This window comes from Oreochromis niloticus, linkage group LG12 (assembly GCF_001858045.2).
Source record: "Oreochromis niloticus isolate F11D_XX linkage group LG12, O_niloticus_UMD_NMBU, whole genome shotgun sequence".
Taxonomy (NCBI): Eukaryota; Metazoa; Chordata; class Actinopteri; order Cichliformes; family Cichlidae; genus Oreochromis; species Oreochromis niloticus.
The window spans coordinates 19,780,497-19,808,239 of record NC_031977.2 but is presented as its reverse complement, the minus strand read 5'-3'; the positions used below and the strand labels follow the sequence as shown (position 1 = coordinate 19,808,239).

Below are 27,743 nucleotides of genomic sequence, written 5' to 3'. Positions count from 1 at the left end.
CCACCACAGCTAATGGAAACAGCTCCCTTAGCTCTCTTGCAAGGTGTTGGCATTGTGCTTGTGCGTGCGTGTGTGTGTGCGTGCGTGCATGTGCGTGCGTGTGTGTGTGTGCGTGTTCGTTCATGCACTGGTACCTTTAGCTTCAGTAGTTCTTTAGTAAATAAATCAATAGAATATACTGTCTATGAAGTGGAGCCTGTTCAGTATTTCAGAGAAAAATTGTATCTTTTGGCCTTCAGTGTTGAAGACATTTTATTTCATTCTCTTTATTGCTGATTTTAAACATTGGTGAAACAGTCCTGTTGGGTTAAATTTAGTTTCACAAAACACAATGTAAATGTCCTTAAGCCCTAATGACTGTATGCAAATATACATCTTCAAAAAAAAAAACAACTGCATTTTTCTCTGCTTATTTTATAGTTTTTATAGTCATCTTTGCTTCTTTGCTTTTCCAGAGACATATTTGTGTTTTTTGGCGCATTACCGCCACCTGTTGATTGGTAAAAAAATGGCTGAAATTTAAATCCTGTCACCCATGTACCCATGAGCATGCATTTGTGTCTTTGTACGTTTAGAGAAGAACAAACAAACAAAAAAAGACTACTGTAGCCTTCAAGGCCCCAAATTTTCCTAATGATATATTATCACTGTACTTTTTAAGTGTTTGGTTTATGAATGGATAGATTAAAAACATTGTACAGATAAAAAAGTATACCTGTGACTCCATGTGTATTAATTCTGAATATTTTTCCCCTCTCTCTGCAATGATCCCCTTTTCCTTTAAAAGAAGACACCAAGACGTAACACCAGAACTGTCATCCCACCCTGCTCAAGAAAATGCCGCATACCAGTGGTCCGGACAACAGAACACAACTCAGGGTCAAACCCAGTATGGCTATAACTATCATCACATCGACCAAAGAACTGAAAACCAGTGCACCTATCCAGCCTTTGTAGAGAGCAAATCCAGCCGACAGCAGGATGCCACTGACGTCTATGCCGAGTTTACAACTGATGCCACGGCTACAAAATACAGATACGAGCAGACTGATAACTATTTTGAAGCTGGAGATAAATCTCCAAACCGCTTGGGTGACACACACTTCAGGTGTCAGGACACAGCTGAAAGTCAGTATATAGTTGCCTCCACCTCTTTGTGCACTTCTGACTTCCAATACTCTCAGTATCCAGCTAACAGCCAGGGTCAGTATGAGTCTCAGTCAGACCATGCTCATTATCAGTCTGAAGGGAAGGCTTTCTATCAATCAGATGTCCACACTGAGACAGAGGATCACGCACGGTATGTGCTGGAGGGATATGTTCATTTTCCCCTGTCAAGGTGAGCTTTCATTCAGTCAGCACAGCAGGTTATTCACTGTGTAAAACCTCAGTTCTTACTCTTTTCTGGAATTTAAGCTGTACTACTTTCATTAGCTAAGAGTCAGGCCCTTATGTCTACCCCTTGCTTAGTAAAGATTTTCTATCACTGGTCTTTTTAAATAGACTGGAAAAAAAAAGCACATGCAATGTTGTTTTGAACCACAAGGCGGCAGCATAGATCAAGCTTGTAGTTCTTTTCTTTTTTTTAGTGGTCAAAGCAGCAAGGCTCATATTCTTCTCATCATTCTCTTTATTCACTATTTAGGCTAAATGTGTTTTTGCACTAAAAACCATAAGAACTGGAAAATGAAAATGGCCCAGTGGTCTCAAATTTTGTTCACTACTTAGAACCCAAATCTGACTCCACTGCATTGTATAGGGCATTACAAGGATCAGGGACATTGCAGTATTATCCATAGGAAGAAAAGCATAATAGTTCCAATATAATGAGTGACTGCACCATATTTTAGGTTTTATACATTTAAAAAAAAGATTATATAAGCAGAAATGGGGCCATTTCTAATGTACAGTTAGCAACATATAGTCCTTTATTTACATATAGTAGTGAATATGTAGTTAAATATGCCTGTAAGGGTTTTTTATGTGGTGTTTTTAAAAAACAAAAGTTCTGTAATCAGTCTCTAGTTTGTATGCATGTGTATCACATGTGGCTGTGCATGCATCTTGTTCATTTGAGTATGTGTGTGGTTATTGCAGGTCAATTTTTCATAATGGTTTGTGTTTTGCTCCACTTTGTAATTCTGATAACCCGCGGCCTCTTTGGGATACACAGCTCTCCCCTGTCTTTCATTCGGTTTGTGTGCCCGTGAGTTTCCATACACGCACAATAGGCCTTTCCATAATCAAGTGGTCATGTGACTTGATAGCGGGGAGAGTGGTTCAGTCGCTCGTGTTCACAGAAGACAGGATGAGGGAAAGGTAGAAGCCCAAAAGATGGAGATTTTTTAAAAGGGAAAAAGAAAACCTTTTGCATGTCTGTGCATATAATCATATGTAAGTGCTCTCTCTATGTTGCTTCTCTCTATTGTTAGAGGCCTTATTCTAATCAGGTCTGTTAGAGGGGCTTTAGTTTAGGGAGGGGGGAGCTAGCAACACTGCTCAGCATTGTTTCTTCAGCCCACACGTGCAGCCTGGGAATGAAGCAGTGAGTGCGTTTCTCTCCGTCTACTTTGTCACTTCTAAATTCTTTCATGTCTTGAATCAAATGAACACATTTTACACTCGCTCGGATTCAGTGTCATGGGAACAGTTAGTGCTTTTCACTATATAAATGATTGTATTTGGCTTGTTTGGCCCAATACTATGTGTAGTTGTGCCTCTGGTGGCAGTGGTTATAGCAATGATCATTTATGTTGTGGCTCATTATTGTATTTCTGAGCCTCTGAGCAGACACTCCCAACAGGAAGTTGGTGCAGCTGGGATGATGATGAAGATGGCATCCAATGAAGACGCTACAGATGACATGGAAAACAAAGAAGGTAATTAAACACGTTTGCATTGTTTGTGGTATTTTCTATAAATTTTATTGAACTGTGAACAATTCTTGAGCCATCCCTCATTTCTTTATATTTTACTTCTGAGGAGACGGAGAGTAGTTCTGAAAACTTCAGAAAAACTTTCTGAAGAGTTTCTGTGGACATTTTCTGTCAACTCTTTCACTCAATTTCAGTCCCCTCATTGTACCTCATCATTTTCACAGGAACTGTTTGTTTGTTAACACTTAACACTGACTGAATCATTCATTTTTAATGATGTCTTCATTACTTTGTTACTAGCAGCCCTGTCACAAAGGTACATAATCTGTCTGCATTTCTTTAAATAACAAAGTTTGTCAGGCTTAAATAGCTATTCTGTACCAGCAAGGTGAATCACATATCTGTTAAATGACGTGGTACTAGAGAGGAGAGTGTGTCGGTTAGTCAAACCTCAGACTGCTTGGGAAAAATGCTTCACACACGCTCAAATATCCTCGAGGCATTTAAGAGCGAGTTCTGCACCCACAATGAGCACTGCATTGTTCCTCCTCAATCTATGTGTTTTGTTGACTCAGAAAAGGCAATTAACTACGTCCCACGCAATCACTTACAACCAAAGCATTTGTTGAGTCTGTGCTTCCACAGGCCCCGCTGGTTTAGAAACGTATTCCCATTAACGAAGGAAACAAGGCGAACAGCTTCAACCGGTTTTTACTTGCTAGCAAGGGAGACTGGTTGGAACCAGGCTCTTGGAGCTGAACGCTCCTCACCTGTCTCCTAGCCAGCATCAAATAAACAGCCTTCCTTGCTGCCTTTTATTGAAAACAGTTACAGTACACACAAGCACCTCCCATTGTAAAACCCCCCTATGGTTCTAAAAGATAAGGTACTGTGTGTGTACAGTCGTGGCCAAAAGTTTTAAGAATGACACAAATATTAGTTTTCACAAAGTTTGCTGCTAAACTGCTTTTAGATCTTTGTTTCAGTTGTTTCTGTGATGTACTGAAATATAATGACAAGCACTTCATACGTTTCAAAGGCTTTTATCGACAATTACATGACATTTATGCAAAGAGTCAGTATTTGCAGTGTTGGCCCTTCTTTTTCAGGACCTCTGCAATTCGACTGGGCATGCTCTCAATCAACTTCTGGGCCAAATCCTGACTGATAGCAACCCATTCTGTCATAATCACCTCTTGGAGTTTGTCAGAATTAGTGGGTTTTTGTTTGTCCACCCGCCTCTTGAGGATTGACCACAAGTTCTCAATGGGATTAAGATCTGGGGAGTTTCCAGGCCATGGACCCAAAATTTCAACGTTTTCGTCCCCAAGCCACTTAGTTTTCACTTTTGCCTTATGGCACGGTGCTCCATCGTGCTGGAAAATGCATTGTTCTTCACCAAACTGTTGTTGGATTGTTGGAAGAAGTTGCTGTTGGAGGGTGTATGTGTTTGTATGTGTGTGTGTGTGTATGCATGTGAGTGTGTGTGTTTGTGTTTGGGGGTGCGTGTACGTGACCTCCTGCTCACCAAAAGGGTCATAAAAGCAGGAAGCTTACTAAACAACAAAACAGAACCCTCACATAGGATTTCCCTATAATAAAACACTACAGCCTCCCCCACCGTCCAACAGGCTGGAGAGGTGGTCAGAGGCAAAGGAATATCTTTGATCATGCTGCTTGAACTAAGACTTACAAATTTAAGTAACACAATGACAACATTTAACAATTTGACTCCAATAGCATTGCCATCAATAAGACCATGGTTCTCAGCCTGAAGGGAGTGCTCATTCAGATGGATGGGCAGACAGACATTTTAATCAAAAGGATTCTTCATTTAGGAGGATTTACTAAAGATCCTTAAAATGAATACATTTTTTGTTGATTTAAAAAAAAACAAAAAAACATTTATTTTCATAAGGTGTTCACATAATAATCTATAAATGATCAAAAAATGAAAGTGAAAAAAAGCCTTATAAACAAATGACTTTCTCTGCACAGACCAGCCCTCCTCAGCTGATATATCTGGCGGGTCCAATCAAAGGAGAAAGCTGGCAGCTCCACCAATGAACGTGTCCCTGGACCACAGCGAGGGGTCTCTTCTTTCAGAAGACACCCTGGATACAGAGGATGACGGCTTGGATACTGGGGATGACCTGGATGTCAACTTAGATGAGTTGGACACACCTGACGAGGCCGACTCACTGGAATTTAATAAACATGGTGACAGCAGACACATGAACGTACTCATTGGAACAGCAACGATAAAAAAATACAAAGACTGTATTTTACAGTTTTTGCAGCATGCATTATTTCCAGAGTTAAGGGTAAAATGAGAAAAAAGTAAAGACACAGCGGGTCAGACTCATGTCAAAACTACTGGCTCAGCAGCTCTCCATTGTATGTTGTCTTTTAAATTAAAATCTACCTGTTAATATTTATTTTATTTGATCTTATGTCACCTCAGGGGACTCAGAGGAATCCGTTTTGGGTGCTGGAGCGGCATCAAGAGATCCGGGCCACAGAGCAGCAGAGGAGAGCAGGCTGTGGAGGAGTGTGGTGATCGGAGAGCAGGAGCACCGCATTGATATGAAGTGCATTGAACCCTACAAAAGAGTCATTTCTCATGGAGGTACGTAAACACATCTATGACAGCTTTCAGTTGATAGCATTGGATGAGCCTCCCTTCCAGTTATCTTGCTGTTTCTCATCTTTTTAGTTGAATCATACAACTAAACTCTGTGTGTTTGTGTGTTTGTAAGTGTGTGGTGGCTGCAATGAAGAAAAGCGAGGATATCACCTCTCTCTGAGGTTTCCCATGTGCTTTGATACAACTTTTTCTGCTGAATAAAACAGACGTTATGACAGTATAAATGTTAATAAATAATGTTAATAATGCACTGGGTCAGTGTCTTAGCGTTTTACTGGCCTATGTGTAGTTTTACTGTCTGTGGAGGCAAAAAAAAAATTTCTGTCTTCATTTTAATATCATTTAATTAATTAAACTATGACAACACCACTGTCACTGCTGCTGTTGTGTTATCAGTCTTTCTGTTGACAATCTGGGGGCTGCGGGGGCGTAATGTAGTGTTTTTTCATCACAAGCATGCTCTATGAGACGTTTCTACTGCAGGACTATTTTTAGTGGCAAATGTGGGTAAAATGCTTTCGTTTAGATGGTGACAACTGAGTGCTATGAAGTTGTAGCTTAAATGAAGCATTGAAGCAAAAAAAAAAGTCCATCGAGGATTTTTAAAAATAATTATTTGAATTCAGTTCAGTTTTATTTGTATACCTCCAAATCACAACAACAGTTCCCTCAGGGCACCTTATATTGTAAGGTAAAGACCCTACAATAATACAAAGACAACAGAGACAACCCAACAATCAGATGACTCCCTATGAGCAAGCAATTTGGTGACAGTAGGAAGGAAAAACTCCCTTTTAACAGGAAGAAACCTCCGGCAGAACCAGGCTCAGGGTGGAGCAGCCATCCGCCCAACCGGTTGGGTTAATAATCTTTTTTCTGGCCTACATTTGATTATTTATGTTGCAAGACTAATGCTAGTTTTGATGTTGGCTTTAATATTTGTAATGTTTTTACTGTTTGATAAATTACTGTGAAAACTTAAGGAAATTATTTGAATTTAACACTGTTGTTTTATTACATGTAATATGTTATATGACAGTATGCAGTTGGATGTCTTACACTGTCTTTTCTCAGTTTTGAAATGTGTGTTGTTATTCAACTGATCTGAGACGTCCAAGACTTCAGACTTGTTGTTGGGCTTTAGATAACACAGCTCAACAGGTCAAAATCATCAGAGATAAGTTTATGTGGGTTTTGTAGTGTTTTTCATGCTGATTTCAAATCTGTGTTTAGTTTTTCCCTAGCTGAAACATTTTTTTGTGATGAAGCTAGTTGTGTGTTGCATGATATTTGGTATAATTAGCCTAAGCCAGATTTTAACAACAGGATCTCTGCGTTTTTATGTTACAGACAACATTCATTTCGATTGATTTCAGTTGCTACTATGCCTAGAAATTGTATTAATCATCCAGACAATTACTCTTACGTGTGTTGTTCATTCATGACGAAAGCACAGTGTCGCCCAATTAACCACAGACCATAAGAAGATATAAAAATTGTACTTTGGCTGTCCACTGGGTGACCAGGATAAGTCTTAGGATCCACATGTCATCTGCAACAATTGTTCCAATGGACTGCGTGCCTGGCTAAATCTGCGAAAGGCAGCAATGCTGTTTGCAATCCTGATGGTGTGGCAGGAGCCACATGATGACTCACTGCCTGTGTTTTCATCAGGACATTCAGTTAATGGAGATTCGCTACCAAGGTTTATGGAATGAGAGCATGATGGTCGACTAGTGCTGGATGCTGTACCGCGGCAATCTGGACAAAGTATACACGAGAAAATCCTATGCTAAGCAAAAAGCTATGAAAAAGTGGTAGCCGACTGACACTGATCATTATATCTATGCCACAGTGTGCGCCTATCTGACTGAAAATATTGAAACAGTCACTTGATTGGTGCCTGCGGTTTAATAAAAACCGCATGCAAGTCCATTGCAGACTAATATTACTCATAATTCAAAAGTTGATGTAGCCGAAAAGAAAACTAAAATCAGATCTGAGATCAGAATAAAAACTAGTTTAGAAAAGTGTGTTGTGGTTTCTGATGATTACCAAAAACTTTGCTGTGTGATCAGATGTGAGACTAGACTCTTGTCTGGCTGAGACTGAAAAAGTCTATAAAGTAAGAGAAGTACAAATATGTGATGGCGTTAAGGAGAGGACTCTTTCTTATTTGATGGGAGGGGCCAAGAACTTTTTCCTGAATGTTTAATAGTGAGGGCAAAGTCCCACTCACGTTTACCCATGTGTCAACCATAAAAATAATAATAATAATTGCTTTTTTAAGTGATAGGCCTGAAATTAGTTGGTCATAAATATGACAAGAATGTTAGAAAAATGATTTGTATGAAAGTTTTGTACAGGTGCTCTATATGCAGCATGATAGTCATGTTTGTGTCTCTCATGTTTCAGGTTATTACGCTGAACAGAAAGCCATCATTGTGTTTGCTGCATGTTTCCTACCAGAGAGCAACTGTGACAATTACAATTATGTCATGGAAAACCTTTTTCTGTAAGTACATTCAAAAATGACCATGCTTCCAGGTGAGCGTACGCTGGTGTATCTTTCTGCCACTGCTCTCTGTGTGTAGCAAGGGCGTAGATTTGGTTTTGGCATTGGTGGGGACGGATGATTCAACCACCGAACCCTGTCCTGTTTCTTTTTTTTTTCCTTTTTGTCTTTGCTTCTTGATAAAAAAAGGAGAAATTTACTTGCCTACATATGCTATTCTACATGCTTTTAAACCATTTAAAATTACAATTCATAGTTTTATATGTCAATTATATAATGTTAAATTACTATTAAACAAATGACTGACTAAGTATTTTAGGCTTTAGTTTACTTCAGCCATATTCCATATAAATCAGGTATCATACAAAAATAAAAACAGCTTCAATTACAGTCATGACAATAAAAGAATATGACTTTAAGGACTTAACAACATTACTTCAGTTATAGTACACCAACATCTCTGATACATTAGCACTAAGGGAACACTGAATGACCTGGTGGTTTTTGTCCATAAAACTACTCATCTAAGATTACCACAAAGTAAAAGATCTCTCAGCAAAATTATGCAACATTTTAGGCACTATTGCCCCGATCAAGTCAGTGAGCTGGGATTTTTTATTCTAAACATGAACTACTGTTACAGCAACATGACTTGCTGTCATTTTTCTACATGAAAAAAAACTGGCATTTGAACATTGGTGTGTAGATATTTTTCCATAGCCACTGTACATGCGTTTTATCCTCACATTAAAATTATTATTATGTGCTTGATGTGCCTCACCTTTGGCCCTGGCTCTTCCCCTCTGACTGCACTAGGACATATTGCCACCTGATAAAATAACACATTGATTCGTGCCATATAAAAAGTGAGACATGTCAATTCAGATTCTTTGTCAAATATATATTATATTATATAAATATATTTAATAAATCAATTTACATCAGCAGCCTAAAAATTGTCATGATAATAAATACTAGTTAATCTATAGCACCAAATCATCAGTCAGTCACCTGTGACCTCGCCTCTTCACCTCTGTCCGAGCTACAACATGGCAGAGCTGCCTCTGTCACCTGATAAATAACAGTGAGACATTCCAAATACATGCAGTCACACATGTGCTTCAAATACAGTAATGAACCACCAAGTCATCATCCAATTTCACCTGTGATCTTGTGTCACCATTACTCTCTGAGCTTTGTGTTGGTTCTTCTGTCGCCTGACAAATAGGACATACATGACAATAAGAATAAAATGTGTAGCTGCTTCAGTGTTTCTGTCAATTTGTGCAGATCTTGACTCATCAGTAATGTTTGTAGGGTGAGTGCATTTTTAAAACAATTTGTGCAAACTGCACTACAAGGTGGAATATTTGCAAAATCGTGACTACCTCATGATATTTTGTCTCAAAAATTAACCCTATGAATATGTCAGTGCCATTAGGATGAAGTTATTGTGTCACCAACATTTTAACGTTAGACATATAATTTTAACAGCCTCTGTAAACTAATATCCTGGCTGGCTCGAGGCTCCGTTTTCTCTGACACTTTCAATCAAAATTAGAAATGCTACTCAGAGACTGAGATAACTAATAGTGCTGCATGTTGTGCAGTTAGTTTCCAAAACACGTTATTCATGGTTAAAGCCTAGCATAGCCTGTAACGTTATTATGACGGACACATTTTATGAGTGAACTTGACTTTAAGTGACTTACAGGTTTCTTTGAAAAATACTTTCTTATATCCAGGTTCTTCCTCTTTGCTGCCATCCTCCTCTCCTCCTTGCAGGTCCTCGCAGCGCAGGCTTGCCGCTGCTAAAACTAAACAGAGCTCCCTGAAAGGCACAGCCAATCACATTGGCCATATTTGTCACATGACGTAGGACTCCAGTAGAGAACGTAATTTAAGTCTTTCTGCACCGCTGGGTGAATGAGACGTTGACAGATAATTTTTTTTTCTTTCTATCAGGTTTGTTTTTCTTTACTCGAAGAGAACAAATTATTGGTGGGGACAATTCAATAATCGCTGGATACTGGTGGGGACATGTCCCTTCCGTCCATGCCAAATCTACGCCCTTGGTGTGTAGCTCTGTTTTTATATACATCATGCCCGCGTTTCATCTCCTAACCAAAGCTTCTCACATGCCATTGAAGTGACGAGAAGAAAACTTGCTACAGTCATGTCTAAAATAAATAAACATGTCTAATCTGCTGTTTTTTGTTCTCCTTCTCTTTGTAGATATGTGATAAGTACACTGGAATTAATGGTAGCTGAGGATTACATTATTGTTTATCTAAATGGCGCTACACCTCGCAGGAGAATGCCTGGTTTTACCTGGATGAAAAGATGCTACCAAATGATAGACAGAAGGTAATATTAACACAGATATGTTTGTTGCAAATGTAAAGCCTAATATTGAATAACCGTAGTACAAATTATCTGCATGTTTTCACTGATAGTGTATATTGTGGTTTATAAAAAAAAAAACTCAGTTAACTCTAAAAACGCCTTTAAAATATAGTGAACTGTTTAAATTGAAACTTGTAGTCGATTTTCATTGTGAAATTATTTAATTCAGGTTTAGTGTAGTTAAAATCCCAGCAGTGCAGCAACCATTTTTCTGGGGTCATTAACCTTTACACTTTGGCAGTGCACTACTCACACTTGGACGTTTTCCATCATAGCAAAACCAAAACAAACGACATATACAGAAAAAAAACAAAAGATTGTTACAACACGAACTGTTCCCAGGGGAACATAGCATGACATAGCATTTTTAAGCCAACTTAATTTTAACACATTGTGCCTGTAGTCAGAAGTCATGTCAAATAGATGTTAGAGGGTTTTTTTTAAAAATCTACCTTTTCTGGTTTCTTTTCTTATCTGTCTTGATGATAAATTCAATTTTTTCACAGCCTTAATTGAACCGTTTTGACTGCACTTGAGCAAATATCAATGATTAATAATATTTCATGACTTTACATAATAAGTAATCTACCTTATAATATGTAATCTGCCTGTGGGAGAGCTGCTGTATGTATTATAAAAGAAAAATGAAAACGATAAAAATGCAGTCATCGATGTAAGGACCAAGTAATTTCCCATATTGAAATAACCTAAGTGCTGTAATCAGTTTAGTTTTGTATAATTATACTGAACGTGGAGGTTTGCCAATCTGGAAATGCACTGGCTATGATTTGGTGACTTAACCATTTGGGGGGACAGCCAGTGATTCCCCATCCATGCCTTGAGATTCTGCGTGTTCACGTGACGCTCTACGGTATTTCAAGTAGTCTATACTCTAAGGAGAATGCAGTTTTCATTCCCGAATCTAAATGTTGTAAGAAGGTAGCTTTGTTAATGCAAAAATTTCAAACTCAAATAAAATGCTGGGCTATAAGTACAGTAGTGTAAATATACTTTATATAACAAGAAGGCTCTCTGGGCAAACCCTCATGTGAGTAATATGATTTATTATTTCAGAGCATGGCTTTTCTCTCTTTTCGTGTTCCTGCCATTAAAAGAAACAACATAAGAAAAAATTTAAAAAGCTGCGCAAATGTGAAAAAAACAGTCTGATCTTCCTGCTGTTAATGCTGTTGCTAATGTACTCTACTTTCTTCTTTCAAAATTTTTGTTTTGTCTTTGTTTTCTTATATTTTGTATAATCTTAGATTACTTTCTTTAAAGCGATTTGTGACTCTTGTCTGAAAAGCACTGTGTCAATAGATATCAATGACAAGCTATAGTCATCAATGAAACTGTACTCCTCCTTTGTGTAATTTCTGACTGTTTTGTCCCGCAGACTGAAGAAAAACCTAAAGATGTTCATCATTGTTCATCCGTCCTGGTTCATACGGACTTTGCTAGGAATTACCAGACCCTTCATAAGGTCTCAGAGTTGTAATTGCTATTCACACGACTCTCTCAGCCATTAAAATTCATTCAGATTCATTTAGAGTTTAATTGCAGTCAAAGTCATGGAGATCTCCATTAGAAAGGCGTGTCATGTTGCATTTAGCGAAACCATTTTTTTACTGTAATTCTTTTTGATTTCTATTTCCTTTAGTTCCAAGTTCAGCAGTAAGATCAAGTATGTGCATAGTCTGCAGGAGCTCGGAGAAATCATTCCTATGGAGTATGTGCATATACCTCACAGCATTGTCAGGTGAGCCAGCCTGTCATTACTGAAAATGCCAGTCATTGTTGATCATGGCATCTACCCAAGGACTTATGAGAAATCAAATTGCTAGTTTCGAACCACATCTTGCACATAATACATTGTTGTGAAGTTTCTGGGTGTTGCCTGACTGGTGTTCAGCCCTGTGTAATTAAATTTACCTTTCTTTCATCTAGTCATCTAGCCCATCAGTTTCTGACATTTCTGATCTAAACAAGACAATCAAACTTTGTCCTAAAAATGGCTGTGAACCAGCCCACAAAACTAATCTAGTCCAGCCTATTGGATACACTAGAAAATGCGAAACCTGCAAAGAAAAATGGCAAAAATTGCAGATGTTTCAGAAGTTTTAAAGCCTTCTTAATAACAAAGATATCACTCTATTTTAATTTATTTAATTTTCTGTACTTATGTCTTTGTTTCTTAATGTATAAGACCAAAGAGCTGTGTTGACGGGTTCCTTTGATTTACTATTGTATACCAGATTTTCTGGAAAAACTGAAACCTATTCTTGGATTGCACTTATTTTTTCTTAAGGTACCTCAAGTTGCTAATCTTTACTTTTAAAACTAGATGGTTTATTAAATGTGTACTCAAACTTCGTTAAATTAAAAGAAAGGAAAACAATTTACAGGTTTTTGTTTTTTTAGGTTATTAGGCAATAGTTTGACTTCTTTAGATCAAATTGTACGTTCTGTGGCCCACAGCCTAAATGAGTTTGACACCCCTAGTGCAGAGTAAAAGTCCTCAACGGTATATTTAATGTGTGGTGCATGTGCCATTTCATAACCATTATTGTAGTTGCAACTATGTTTGAATGTTTATCTAAAACTCTTACATATTTTTATGTTTTCACTTGATTATCTTCTTAACAGATAAAAGCTAGTTTTTCTTACTTCTGTAGTTGCATTTCGGAGACAAATAGTTTTTTGCAAATCTTCTCAGGAAACACTGCATTTCCTTAAAAATTGAAACCAACCAGTGCAGATTGTCATCTTAAGTGCTTTAGGCATGTTTACACATTTTTCTGCCCAAAGGTATGACCAGGAGAGGAGTTTGAGCAAATTTGCATGCACGAGGTAAACCACTTAATCTGCCTCTTTCTATGAGTTGGTTATGTCTAATTCTCCCTGAAAATCCTTCATTAATTTTCTCATGCTGGGACTAACCTTTGACTGACCTTTGACTGTCTTCTTATCCAATACAAAGGCACATTTAAAAAAGCATTTTGATGAGTGAAATATTGACTCATTTGAGGCAAACTGTTACACCCCATGCATTGCAGTACATTGCTTTGACCTTGAATACTCTCACATTTGAGCACCAGTGCTTGTTTTTCTTTTCATCAATTCATTTGTCAGTGCAAGTATCGATATAGGCTACTGATCCCCAGCTTTTGCATGTCTGCTGACAGTATAGTTGCTCAGTTAACATCCCTTACTTACTTTTGCTTTCTGACTTTCAACCTAATGCTAAACCAGACTGGACACAGAATTGCAGGACACAGCAGCAGAGTAAGTGGTAAGTACTCTGCTGCTCCCGTTTAACAGGAAATGTTTGGAAAAAAAAACCTCATTTTGTTCACTCCATTCACAAACATTCCAGTCAAACAGGATGCCAACACTCTTGAGAAGTAATTCTTCTGTAATAGCAGAACCAGCCTTGCAGATCCTTCCCAGAATGATCAACTAGTCTGTTAGCTTCTAAACCTGCCCAGGTCCTTTTGAGAAAGTACTGATTTGTCTCTAACTACTGTTAGAGACAAACAAGGGGAAATTTATTGAAATATTCCAATTCTAGTATATTCAAAACCTCATGTATGGTATCAAATGTGGTAGAACATCCAAACACAACGGGTTAGCCTTCTGTATTTTGATTAAATGTCATGTTTGTTGCTGACCTGTGGGTATAAAACATAGTTTTTACAAAATCAGAAATTTTGGGGAGGCGAATTTTTTTAAAACACCACATTTTCTCAGAGATAAACTGTTCCTCTCACCTCTGGTGAGTCTAGTACGTCTCTACACTACTGACCCATGACAGGGAAGTTGGATGAAGTTTTTGTGCTCTTATGGGGCGATCGTGGCTCAAGAGTTGGCAGTTCGTCTTGTAATCGGAAGGTTGCCGGTTCGAGCACCGGCTCCGACAGTCTCGGTCGTTGTGTCCTTGGGCAAGACACTTCACCTGCAGCCTACTGGTGGTGGTCAGAGGGCCCGGTGGTGCCAGTGTCCGGCAGCCTCGCCTCTGTCAGTGCGCCCCAGGGTGGCTGTGGCTACAATGTAGCTTGCCATCACCAGTGTGTGAATGTGTGGATGACTGAATGTGTAAAGCGCTTTGGGGTCCATAGGGACTAGTAAAGCGCTATACAAATACAGGCCATTTACCATTTATTATTTCACTGTAAAGTGGATATGTTGCAATCATTTCTTTCCCTTCTTATCTCTCCCCTTAGAGTCGACAAGGGGAACTCTGCTGTGTGACGAGATATTTGGCTGCTGCCCTTCTTCTTCTCCCTGTGCTATGCTGTACTTGAGCACGGCATGTCTGAATTTGAAGCCAGCCTGTAATATGACACATGCTCAGCTGTTACAACAACATGTAACTCAGAGAGGATGATGCTGTGGTACAAAACATCAGGAAAAATCTCATTCAGATCTGAGGGTGCCGAATATACAGTAATACTTTGGTTGTGGTGCAGAGGCTGTACTGTGCTGAAGGGAAACGCTTTATACTATAATACAGTACTCTCAGCACTTGATTATGTTTCCCATTTGTTTTCTTTTACTTCATCTTTAATTTTAACCATACAGCTCATATTATAGATTGTCTTTCTGGGTAGTTGTTATTGGCTTGTAACATACGTCTATTAACAACAATCATGTATTGATAATTAACTCTGGGTTATTATAATAGCGTATTTTCAAAAGCCACAGTGATGTTTTTGAGTAGTACTAGCATCCCATTTAAAAAAGCTACAAAATTGAGGCGAAGGCACAGTAAGCTTACAGGAGATGTAATTTAGTTTAAAGACTTTTATTGAAGTATTTTCAAATTAAATTATGTCAGAGTAGGTAAAACTAAGCTAACACAGCAATCTGTGTTAGACACTGGATCTGCGATCTGGCACGGGATGCCACTTACTAATCAACATTCAGTATACATGAAGTATTTGTCTTTATACATGTAGTCCTAAAATGAGTAGAAAATATGAATTCTGCATGTTATTTTAATTAATGCTTCAACATCCCGTCTTTTTGCTAACATTTTTGTTTGCACACATAAAACCCTTCTGTCCACACTGACAGGAAATAGAACAGCCAACCTGATTTGAAATAGTTTTCAAAGGTCTGGGCCTCTCCTTTTACAGTAAGGATTGACATTATGTCACCATCTCATTTAGCACCTCAGTCAATCTTTATATGAAATGTTTACAAGGCTTTCACGCTTTGTGTCACTGTGAGAATAAAGTAGAAGAGCTGTTCTGTAGCAGAAGTTGTGTGTTGCATGCTTTTAGTTTGAAATTACTCTGACACACATACACCCAAAAGCAGATCACTGTGCTAGTACTGTACTAGAGAGAGACAGAGAGACATTCTTGGGTGCTGGTGAGGAAATACCGTGTATATTATTTAGCGAGATACTTTGTAGAAAGTGTCCACTGTGCAAGTTAGACCATATCGCTTTATTTATTTGTACATGTTTGTTTATTTGTGGCTTGCATGGTATTCATTTGTTGTAAAATATGTAAAATTACTTACTTCATTAAAAATGTGTTCCTCTGAAACACTGTTTCCCCTCATTTTTCTAGTAATTTACAAATAATTGCAATGATCAATAAAAGAAAACATTGTGTTATATACAGGGAATTGGTATTAATTAGATATAAAAGAACTTTGCTCGCTGCTTTAACTTGTTTAGCAGGAGCGTTTTTCCCTGGAATGTTCTACCACCACCTCTTCTCAGAAGTTTCTTCCTGTTAAAAGGAAATGTTTTCTTCCCACTGTTTTTATCTATGCAAGCCACGTGGGCACTGAGTTCAGGTTCAAAGCTAAAATGAGTTTGTGTTTTTCAAGTAAGAGGTGCAAATTATTGGATATGATACAAAATTACCTTCTGCCATGCTAGATTAATAATGGTATTGTTTTAATAAATTTAAATTTAGATAAACGTGGATAAATTTAATAAATTTACTGAATATAATCATAAAATGTATTTTTAAAGCAGCAAATAACAACAGTCACCTCTATGCGCTTTATATTTTAATGTAAAAACCCTACAATAATGCAGAGAAAACCCCAACAATCAGACCCCCCGCCTATGAGCAAGCACTTTTGTGACAGTGGAAAGGAAGAAGTCACTTTTAACAGGAAGAAACTTCTGGCAGGACCAAGCTCAGGATTGAGCCATCTACCGCACCAGTTGGGGATGAGGGGAGAAAGACAGGGCAAAGAACATGCTGTGGAAGAGAGCCAGAGATCAATAATAACCAATGATTAAACGCAAACTCATGTATAACATGTATAAATGGGAGCATAGAACCCAATAGCTTAGGCACTTGGTCAATAGTAGAGACGCAGTTTTGACACAGGAGTTTGGCATAATTCAAGTGCAGCCCGGCAGAAAAGCATCCTAATCTATTTCATTTTCCACAGTGTCAAAACGTTACTAGAAACCTACAGATGTCTGATATAATATGTAATTTTTGACTGAAAATGTGTTTAGGCATTAAGTGGTCCTTGGGACAGTGATCTTTCAAAGCGGGGGCTATTGTAATGGGGAAATGCCTTAGGATGCTATAAAGAGGCTAATGAACCTCTCACAGTTCCTGCTGGTGTCTTACCACCGCTGCACCATTGAGAGTGTCCTGACAGGGTGTATGGTACAGGAAAATTTCTGAAGCTGATAGGAAGGCTCTGCAGCAAATTTTAGAAACTGCACAAGGTATCACCAACTCCCACCTACCAGCCATGATTGACATCTTCACCTCTCACTATTTGTAGAAGTCATGTAATGTCCTCAAAGACCGTTTCCATCCGGCCTTCAACCTTTCTGAACTCTTATCTTCTGGTAAATGATAAAGATCCATAAAAACTCACACCAATTGATTCCTGAACAGTTTTTGCCATACAGGCATGTCCACACTGAGCACTGAACTCAAAAACCACTGAATATAAGACTATTTTATGTGAATATTTGTTATGTTATTATTTATCTATTTATTGTGTGTCCTTTTTATCAATTCAACTTCTTATTACCTCTGCATACATTTTTTTAAAATTCCTTTGTTGTATTTATACTATTAGGCGTGAGTCCGTATCCTGGCACCGTAATGTTGTTGTCCTTGTAAAATAACCATAAAGTATCTTAAAACTGCATTTTGAAATGTATTTGTGATGTGTATTGTACTTTGTTTTTTCAGTATTGGTTAGCGTCAGACTTTCAGATGCATTATGGTTAATTAAGAAGCTCAAGTGGATATATTGGTGCCACACCTCTTCCTCAGCCTGTGCTTCAAGGAATCTGACAGACAGAAAGATTCAGACTTTGGTGGCCTCAGAATCTCATCTCTGCTTTTTGCAGAGGATGTTGTTTTATGAGCTTCATCAGGTGGTGGCATTTGTAACAAAATGTACTTGATAATGTGGGTGGGAAATCACAATAACAACCCCCAGGAGCCAGCAGCCGACAGAGATAGGAGCAGCCAACCCCATTTAACCTCATCTCAGGAAAGCACTGACACCACATTTAAAGCAAAGGACATAAACAGAAACTGTTGTAAATGCCGAAAATCTTCACAACACTTATAACACATCTATAACAATTATGATCCAACACTACCCAAGAATGTGTTTATAGTTTTATTATCTATTAGAATTGTCTTTCATGATAGATAATTAACTCTCCACCTAAACTAACTCTATCAGTGCCCTGTGTCTCAGATATTTCTCCAAGCAGTAGATAGCAATGGGATCTCTGTCTGCATCAAACTTATTGGCAAAAAGGTGATGCTGTTCAATCAACCACTGCAGGTCTCCAGCACCATACACACATATTGATCTGACATGGTGGCCTTTACATTCTGGGTATACTGCTTGCAGAGAACCCTCTGACCCCTCGTGCCAATGCCACTTTACGAGCCGTGCAATTGCATTGATGTCTGTCATGTCAAATTTACGGTTGGGCCACGTTGAGCCAGGAACACCAGGTATTCGCTGTATTGTTGCCCACAGAAACTCATCAGGACTGTAGGTGTCTTTGGCCCACTCAATGAGGGCCTGTATTCGCTTGTCTTCCAAAACACTGCGAACATAACCTCGGTTGACCACAATGTAGGCATTTCCTGATAGTATGGGCAGATTGAAGGGAGCTGGATCCTTTGTTTTTCCTGTTCGCTGGAACAATTGAAAAGTTAGTATGATTGTAAGTAAGTCTGAAATAATGTTTTTTACAGTAGCAAAGTAAATTGATCAATAGCTACATGATACATTATAAATAAATATCCAAAAGAAGTACCTGCATTTGTCCATTTACTACTTTGTGAACATTTGTCACCCTTCCCTTCTTTCCTTGAGGCATTTCCTCCGACTCCATACTGTTACCTCCTTTTAGTGAACGCAAAGCTTGCACAATTTCCAAGTTAGTTTTTAGAGGGAAATCCTGACCACAGAGGTTGATGAAGTATTTCCATGTCGTACTGGTGTTATAGAGATCAGCCATGCAGTTAAGATCAGCCTGTACACGTGTCCATCCAGCGTAGACCACATTCACAGCCTTGCTGACCATGAACACATTTGGGAAACAGGAAGTAATGGCGTTGATGGCAATAAAGACTGAGGCTGGTGATTTTTTGTCCACATGGACACAATAAATATTTTGAGGTGCATAGATAGCTCGCAGTAGTCGCTCAAAGTTGTGAACCTATGGATAAAAAGAATTTAATTGAATGTATCAATTAGTAATTTAAACATTTTTTACACCTACTGCTGAGCTTTTCAGTAAACTTTTGACATAGAAAACACATACCTTGTGATGGACAACCATAGAGTAAGCTAGTGGAAAGTCCTCTTCTTCCTCGCTTAATGGGAATGTTATATATTTCCTGCTTGTCTTGAATTTACTGTAAATTCAAAATTTTGAAGAGGCAATGTTGCTTTTAAATTCCATATATTTAAATCATTATTAAGAGGTAATTACTGAAACCTGTGATTTAAAGCACAAACCTGCAGTCTTTGGTCGCATTGATATAATACTCATCAGGGATCTGAGTACTCTTCTGGAAGTCTTTGCTGATGGACAGTAATTTGGATTGCTGTATTTCCTCCTCCTCTCCCAGCAGAATTGCTGAGCAGTTGCAAACTTTCTCTGGGCTCTCATCATCATCGGTATACTCTAGCCATTGATACCTGAGGATGTAGGCAGCACTTCTGCCTGTTTTCAGTTGACTAAGTAGGAAAAGCATCCATAGTGATCCCAGTACAGCTATGAACTGCAATAATCGTAGCCGCCAGCCTCGTTTTAGAAACCACATTATTTACAGTAATCAAATCTCAAATATAATAAAATTAAAGTGTGTGAGAGCTGCTAAAATGTCTGACAGACACCTGTGGTATCATAAAATAATAATGAATAATATTTAATAATGTGTAGACAAGTTTCCTTTCACGAGGGTATGCTGGTTAGTCTGTCCATTACTGCACCTGGAACCATGAGAGAATATGAGGATAGTAGGAAAGAAACATATGTGTTTGTTTCGTTTTTTAGTTGCTTTTTAAATGCACCTGTAATTTTATATTTTTGGCCATTTTAAAACATTTTAAAGTAGTAACACGAGTAAGAACTTAGCAATCGGTAACTTTTTTTAACTGTAGCATCCCTAACAAATTCAAACCAACATAAAGCGATAAGTAAATCTCAAATATGTGAAAGAGCACCTCTAACACTTTCTGCAAGGTCGATTGTTTTTTTCTTGCCAAATTTGATCTGAAATCCCCTTCTGCCAACTCTGCCTTCTAAAATTTTAAGAACTTTAGAAAAAAATAATGACATGTTGAACTGAAATATCAGGCAACACCATATATGTGGGAATCTCTTTAGTTTTAACTAGTACTGTCAGCATTAATCTCGTTAAAATGACGTTAACGTCATAACCACATTAACGCGGCAAATCTCCATTAGCGAGTTAGTGCAGATCATCCGTGTGTGGGGTTGCATGGTGTCAACACATTAGCACGGTTAGCTCGTTAACGTGGTGACGCTGTCCAGCCCCACGCACAGGGCGATCCGTGCTAACTCGCTAATGGAGATTTGCTGCATTAATGCGGTTATGGCATTAATGTCATTTTAACGAGATTAACGCTGACAGCACTAGTTTTAACACCATAAAACTGTCTAGACTCATTTGTCTGATCAGTACACAGAAAACTAGACAACTATCTTACACTTACACTTGGCACGTGTACATTCTCTTTACATCTGTAATGCTGAACTTTGTTTGCCTGCTTGAGCATTTGTGTCGTAATAGAAATTCACAGTCATTTGTTGACTCTTTTCGGGTTTTTGATCAAAAAACAGGAAAGACACTATCTGTCTGGAGTACTTCAAATCTACAACACATCTGCTGTTGTTGTTCAACTACATTCCATTCACTATTACCTAGCACTCCATGTACTGTAAGCACAAACAGGGAAACTGAAGATTTAGATTCATAAAAAAAAAAGAAAGGCTAAGTCAGTTTTTCTTTCTAGCCCTTTTAAAGTATTTTTCTTTTATGGATAAAAGTATTCATTTTCCTTCACTCACAAGATTTTTTCTTTTGTATAAGCCTGTTAAACTTCTTAAATCTATTTTATTTTAAATCTGTGAACTAACATTTAACATTTCTGTGTATTTAATCTGCCACTGCAGCAAAACATAAAAATCTGGAGTTCAGAACAAGGACCAACATAAAACTTTAAATTCAATAGGTTTTTTAAGGCAACATGCACAACAAGACAGCAGGAATTTGTGAAAATGAAGCAAAAGCTTCTTTTTCTAAATGAAAATATTGTGTGAGGTAATTGAATTACACTATAAACAGGCATAAATCATGAAATGATGTTTGTACGTACCTGGGGTCTTGGTAAACTAAATCTATTTTTCTGTTGTTTGCTTTGGCATTCCTTTAAGCTTTCTGGCAAATGTAACCTGCAGGGCATGTTTTCATCAGTTAAGTAGGTGAGGCATTAACAAACTGAAGACATCCTGTCAGCATTTTTCAGAGTAAAAAAAATCTTTTCCCTGCAGACCTAACCCTGGGAGTGAAACTCATCTAACCAGCAGGATACTACTTCTAATAGAAATGAAATGCTTTTATTCTGAAAGATAAGTTGATGTTCCAGATAGTTCTCCTCTCCACGCATAATGCCACTGTTTCCACACAGCAAACGGACCTGAAAACAGTGTAAAAGAACACATGACTCTAATCTATTTCTATTATAAATATGGAGGGAATTTCATATATTATATACATGCATTTCTGATCCATTCATCAATCCATCCACATTTTTAACAGCCAGGCCACAAGCCCAGAGATGAAGACGGAGCGTCTCAGGATGGTGAAAAGTCAGTCCGCGGCAGTGAAGATGGAGTACCTAAGGATGTTTGGCTGGCGGCTGGTGACAAAGAAGATGATCAGTTGGCTCCTGCTGATGAAGTTGGGATGGGAAATGGGACCCCACATGAGGACAGACAGGAGGAGGCTGAAGTCGCTGGAGGTGGTGTAACACCACTGGTGGCTTGACTAAGAGCAGACAACAGTGATGAGGATGCTTAGATGACAGAACACCTCTGGAGTCTTGATGTAGAGGAGCTGGAGACCCATTAGTGACCTAGGACCCTCAGGCTGGCACAAGACGCCACACCCTCCTGTCCCTGAGAATGTGGCATGTGCCACCTGAGCTCGGACTCGGGTGGCTTGGACTACTTCTGCTGAACACTATGAGAAGTTCTGTAAATATTTTATTTGGAAGATTCAAGATTCAAGATCTCTTATATGTCACATGGGGTTCTGATTTAACACATCGATGGCCTGAGGGTGTAGCTCCTCTTGAGCCTCTCTGCTCTTGCCTGGATGGTGCAGAACCTTCTGCCTGATTGCAGAAGTTGGAACAGTTTATTGCTGGGGGGGGGGGGACGACAGGTCCTTCAATATCTCAACTGCTCTGGACCAGCATCCCCTGGTATAAATGTCCTGTAGGGAGGGGATACCAGTCCTGCATCAGTGTTCTGCTGTATGGATCACTCTCCAAAGAGCTCTTTTGTCCTTGGCACAGCTATTCCCATACCAGGATGTGATGTTCTGTGTGAGGATGTGCTCCACAGCGCCTGTAAAGAAAATTCTTAGGATCCCTGGATAGACCCTGAACTTCCTCAGTTGTCTTAGGTGGTACAGGCGCTGCCTAGCCTTTTTGGACTGGACCTGAATGTGGGCAGACCATGTCAGATCTGAGGAGATGTGGACACCGAGGTACTTGAAGGGCTTGTAGTCTCTGTGCATACTCCTTCTGAAGTCAACCATGAGCTCCTTGGTCTTGCAGACGTTCAGCTGGAGGTGGTTTTCCTGGCACCACAATGCCAGATTCTTCACTTCATCCATGTAGGCCACCTCATCATTGTTGGAGATGGCGCCCGACACCACTGTGTCGTCAGCAAACTTCACAAACGTATTGGAGCCATGGATGGCCACCCAGTTTGAAGTATAGAGGGAGTAGAACAGTGCCGAGAGTACACACCCCTGTGGCGCTCCTGTGTTGCTGCCATTTCAAACCAGGAAAAGTTTGAAATAAAGCAAACTCATTTTGTTTCAGTCAAACAGGATGCCAACGCTCTTTAGAAGTAGTTCAAATGCAATCATAGAAACCAGACCAACTTAATGGTAATGTTAAACAGCCTTGGATAACTTTGCTTATCGTCAAACTAGGCTGCTAATTTCTTAAACCGGTCTCTTTAGAAAAAGTACTGGTTTTCCAAGACACAGATAAACGTGACTATTTGACTATTTGTACCGTCCCTACACACTGCTCCCTGGGTGCCCAATGGCTGCCCACTGGTTCACAGACTGAATGGGTTAAATGCAGAGAGGAATTTCACCACGGGGATCAATAAAGTATAAAGTATACATTGTTAGAAACAAACTAAGTTATTGAAATATTCCAAATCTTGTATAAAACAAAACTTTAACCACAGAACAGGTTAGCATTCTGTATTTCTATATTGTAATTATATATGGAGTGTTTTGAAGGTTACTTTTAAAATGTATTCCACTACAGATTACAGAATACATGTCCTAAAATGTATTTTGTAACGTATTCCATTACATTACTCAGTGAGAGTAACGTATTCTGAATACTTTGGATTACTTAATATATTGTCATGCTTTTTACAACTACATGAATGTACTATTGCTGTGTGATTTATTACTCTTACTTAAGGCTACTCGCCATACCAATACCAACTAGATTTTTAAATCTTAATCTAAAATGAGTAACAGTAGGGCGGACATTAGGTAATGCTGCACTTTTTGCAGAAATCTCGTATAGAAAACTATTCCGCGCGTATATTAAACAGGTTGGGGTCCGAACCGTGATAAAGGGACCTCTGGCTAATACGTCGGGTTCCGTGTCGGGTTCGTAGCCGAAACCTAGCTTTACTTTGTTGTCTGGGTCAATGTTGCTAGCGAGAGACAGAGAGAGGCGTTGAAAGGCTGCTCCAATGGAACTTATTGTTTCGGAGGAAAACACGAACACAGTGTACAGTCGAGTCTTAATAGCTTACTTACAACTGGGCTCATCAGGCACTCTTTTTGGCTGCTGTGGTTATTATTATATTTACATGCTTTCATCTCCCGTTTCTGCTCGGTGACAACTCTTTTTGACTCTCTTTTTTTCTCCCTCCCTCACGCTGACAGACACATATCAGGTATGACAGTCCATTCTCCCTTCAGCATGAAACATGAAACTTGACACTGCCCATGAGGCTACATTCTTTAGGGCTATGCCTGTAACACTCTCCCTATTGGATTTATATTAAATAATTTTTTGAATAATAATTTTTAAAGGTATTTCTTCACGTCATTATGCAGGCCGCAAGTAGGGGTGACATTGTCACGGCTGCGGGGGCAGACGTGTGGTGAGTGAGAGACAGGATCCAGACACAGGCACTGGCTTGGATGTGAGCGAGCTTTTATTAACACAACGGTGGCACAAACAGAAACATGGCAAGCAAAACAAAACCTAAAGGTGACCTACACTGGGAGTGACTAACAGAACGAACCTGAACGGATGACTCTAGGAGGAACACGCATGGAAGTAACACAGGTATTTCTTCACGTCATTATGCAGGCCGCAAGTAGGGGTGACATTGTCACGGCTGCGGGGGCACAAACAGAAACATGGCGCGCAAAACAAAACCTAAAGGTGACCTACACTGGGAGTGACTAACAGAACGAACCTGAACGGATGACTCTAGGAGGAACACGCATGGAAGTAACACAGAAGGGAACGAGGAAACTATACACAGGCGGGAGGCACAGCTGATTGTGATTAACAAGACGAGGAGGGGGAAACGCAAACTGAACATACTGGCATAAGACAGATCTTCACAATAAAACAGGAAACTCAAAACACACGCGAAGACACCGACTCAGAGACGCGGGCTTTACACAGAGGGGATACACAGGTAGGGATCACACAGAACAGGGGGAGCACGGACTTAACACTAGGAGAACAAATAACAAAACCTAAACCAGAAATAATAATAATAATCATCATCATCATCATCATCGGACGGCTAAAGAATCAGGATATAATTATAATCAAAACAGTATCACCAAAGAATAAGAACTAATCCATAATGCAAAGATAAACCAAAACCTAAGGAACTCAAAATGCTGGGTCGAACCGACCCAGGACCGTGACAGACATGGGCCCAGGATTGAGATCCAGGCATTAGATTGGTATTAGTTAGGCATTATTTTAAAAAAAAGTAACTGTATTCTGAATATCACCTTTTTAAACGGTAACTGTAACGTAATACAGTTACTCATATTTTGTATTATAAATACGTAACACCAGTACATGTATTCTGTTACTCCCAAACACTGTATATATGGCATATATATACAGTGTTTGGGTTTTAATTTAACTTTTCATCCATCAAACTAAATACAGCAATACCAAATTTATCTTTACATTGTGAAAATCAGCATGACGTCAACACTGAGTAAACAGTCTGTAACTAAGTGTCACCTACCAGTCCTCTTTAGTTTAGGTAATGTTAAGTAATGTTTCCTAAACATAACATTTTCTCAGAGATAGAATGTTCCTCCCACCTCTGATTAGTCTGTTTAGTTAGTATTTCTCTCTTTATAAAAGTAACACATCTTGACTGACCCATGATCATTTTCCTTTAAATGTTTTATTGTAATGTGGATTTGTTCCACTCATTTCTTTTTCTTCTTATCCCCCCTCTCAGGTCAGTAAGTAAAAGTAAAAGCTATTGTAGTAGTAAATAGCTATTGATCAACGTAAATTGATCAATAGTTACATGATGCATTATAAAAAAATATCCAAAAGAAGTACCTGCATTTGTCCATCTACTACTTTGTGAACATTTGTCACCCTTCCCTTCTTTCCTTGAGGCATTTCCTCCGACTCCAAACTGTTACCTCCTTTCAGTGAACGCAAAGCTTGCACAATTTCCAAGTTAGTTTTTAAAGGGAAATCCTGACCACAGAGGTTGATGAAGTATTTCCATGTCGTACTGGTGTTATAGAGATCAGCCATACAGTTAAGATCAGCCTGTACACATGTCCATCCAGCATAGACCACATTCACAGCCTTGCTGCCCATGAACACATTTGGGAAACAGGAAGTAATGGCATTGATGGCAATAAAGACTGAGGCTGGTGATTTTTTGTCCACGTGGACACAATAAATATTTTGAGGTGCGTAGATAGCTCGCAGTAGTCCCTTCAAAGTTCTGCACCTATGGATACAAACAATCTAATTTGCTTCCTAAATGTTTTTGCTGAAACTGTTTAAATGAACACTTTCATGGTTATTTAACAAACGGTCAAAACCAAAGTGCCAATGTGAGATATCCATCATACCTATAACACCAATTTTCTGGTAAAAATTTTTTTTCCAAAGATCATGCTCCCTGTATGATACACTGTAAATGTAATCAATTAGAACTTTACGTATTTAGACCTAATGCTAAGCGTTGCAGTAACTTTTGATTATAGAACATACATACCTTGTGATGTACAACCATAGAGTAAGCCTGAGATACCTGAGGATGTAGGCAGGACGTCTGCCTGTTTTCAGTGACCATGTAGGGAAAGCATCCAGTACAGGAATCAACTGCAATAATCGTAACCGCCAGCCTGGTTTTAGAAACCACCTTATTTACAGTAATCAAATCTCAAATATAATACAATTAAAATGTGTTAGAGCTGCTAAAAAGTTTTATATTTAATCTGTTACTCCCCCCTGAACCAAGAGATGATATGAGGATGGTAGGGAAGCGCACATACATATGTATGGAATATTTCAAAAAGAAATTTAAGTATAGGCCTGTGAAATATCTTAAACCCATTTTTTAAAGTACTTTCACATGTAAAACTGTGTACTAATCTGTGAACTAAAATCTGAAGTTCAGAACAAGAACCAACATAAAACCTTAAATTCAATAGTTTTAGGCAACATACAAAATAGGACCACAGCAATTCATGTTACCTAAAAATGAAACAAACGCCTCTGTTTTTAAATGAAACATTCTATTAGGTTAAAATAATCTAATTTAGTTATTCTACAGCCATAAATTGCGTAATCATTGCTTTGCCACTGTGTTTTGTAGTATATATGATAATAAGCTTCTTGATCTTAATGAAAGTCATTTTAAACTTTTGCTGACTTAATCAAGAGAAAAAAATGATCTTTCTTTGGCACAGGAAAGCCTTTTTTCTATTGTAATTATTTGCTTTGGCAATCCTTTTAAGGTTTCTGATGCATCAAACCTGCTGGGCACGCTTCAGTCCAGTTAAACTGGTTACGGAAAAGTGAACTGAAGACACTCTGTAAGCTGCAACCGCCAAATACCTGCAGAGGGTAAGGCAATGTTGTGGAAATTTTAAATAACCTGCAAACACCCCAGGAAGTGTTTTGAAATGGTTTAATAACATATTACAATATGGAGAGAAACACCCCAGCCAAACACTAGGATTATCTCTGCCAATGGCCTCCGCCTTCACATCTGACAAAGATCATTCCGCAAATCTTACATGTTGGCCCATCTCATCCTTAAAACCTTCTCCCTCACAGAGAGAATTATGACCTTGTTTTCTGCTTGGCTGTCACCCAAGGGTTTGCATCCCTGATAAGCAGAAGGAGTCTCACTGTCTGTTTATGGTCTCCCATTGCAACGGCCCCACCGTCTCTTGTGTGTAGGTGTGATAGAGCATAAGGCCCATTTCTAGTGCACACTTTCTCA

General features: G+C 38.8%; 2 protein-coding genes and 1 long non-coding RNA gene across 14 annotated transcripts in view; 2 read left to right on the top strand and 1 right to left on the bottom strand.

Annotated features, from left to right (window-relative positions):
• The window catches only part of LOC100711299 (serine-rich adhesin for platelets), a 44,853-nt gene extending 28,854 nt beyond the window's left edge, over nucleotides 1-15,999 (top strand). For 5 of the 9 annotated variants that reach the window (XM_005452026.4, XM_013271897.3, XM_019365319.2 and 2 more), the window contains 11 exons: nucleotides 788-1,339; nucleotides 2,791-2,879; nucleotides 4,875-5,096; nucleotides 5,341-5,505; nucleotides 7,939-8,038; nucleotides 10,274-10,405; nucleotides 11,841-11,927; nucleotides 12,105-12,203; nucleotides 13,253-13,294; nucleotides 13,697-13,736; nucleotides 14,668-15,999. In XM_005452026.4, coding sequence (XP_005452083.1) covers nucleotides 788-1,339; nucleotides 2,791-2,879; nucleotides 4,875-5,096; nucleotides 5,341-5,505; nucleotides 7,939-8,038; nucleotides 10,274-10,405; nucleotides 11,841-11,927; nucleotides 12,105-12,203; nucleotides 13,253-13,294; nucleotides 13,697-13,733 — 1,525 coding nt within the window. In that variant the 3' untranslated portion in view covers nucleotides 13,734-13,736; nucleotides 14,668-15,999. Of the gene's footprint in view, nucleotides 1-787; nucleotides 1,340-2,790; nucleotides 2,880-4,874; nucleotides 5,097-5,340; nucleotides 5,506-7,938; nucleotides 8,039-10,273; nucleotides 10,406-11,840; nucleotides 11,928-12,104; nucleotides 12,204-13,252; nucleotides 13,295-13,696; nucleotides 13,737-14,667 lie in introns of those variants that run through there. The other 4 variants (XM_013271900.3, XM_013271899.3, XM_013271901.3 and 1 more) reach the window with 4 other exon arrangements.
• A 1,491-nt stretch (nucleotides 16,000-17,490) lies between these two features.
• On the bottom strand, nucleotides 17,491-26,623 carry LOC109194425 (beta-1,3-galactosyl-O-glycosyl-glycoprotein beta-1,6-N-acetylglucosaminyltransferase-like). 4 transcript variants are annotated; one of them, XM_019365309.1, is made up of 7 exons: nucleotides 26,508-26,616; nucleotides 25,832-26,237; nucleotides 21,323-21,643; nucleotides 19,436-19,912; nucleotides 19,239-19,332; nucleotides 18,729-19,133; nucleotides 17,491-18,607 (listed from the first exon to the last, which is right to left on the bottom strand). In XM_019365309.1, exons 4-7 carry the CDS (start codon nucleotides 19,741-19,743, stop codon nucleotides 18,122-18,124), a joined length of 1,293 nt encoding a protein of 430 aa, XP_019220854.1. In that variant the 5' UTR covers nucleotides 19,744-19,912; nucleotides 21,323-21,643; nucleotides 25,832-26,237; nucleotides 26,508-26,616; the 3' UTR covers nucleotides 17,491-18,121. The 4 variants fall into 4 exon arrangements, with proteins under 4 accessions (XP_019220854.1, XP_005452082.2, XP_019220853.1 ...); XM_005452025.3 differs by having other exon boundaries at nucleotides 19,436-19,657; nucleotides 25,832-26,623; XM_019365308.2 differs by lacking the exon at nucleotides 25,832-26,237 and having other exon boundaries at nucleotides 21,323-23,005; nucleotides 26,508-26,611.
• Nucleotides 24,066-25,227, top strand: LOC109204434 (uncharacterized). The gene is made up of 2 exons (XR_002063907.2): nucleotides 24,066-24,568; nucleotides 24,746-25,227. It is a non-coding gene; the product is annotated as an uncharacterized LOC109204434 (long non-coding RNA).
• Nucleotides 26,624-27,743: the final 1,120 nt, after the last annotated feature.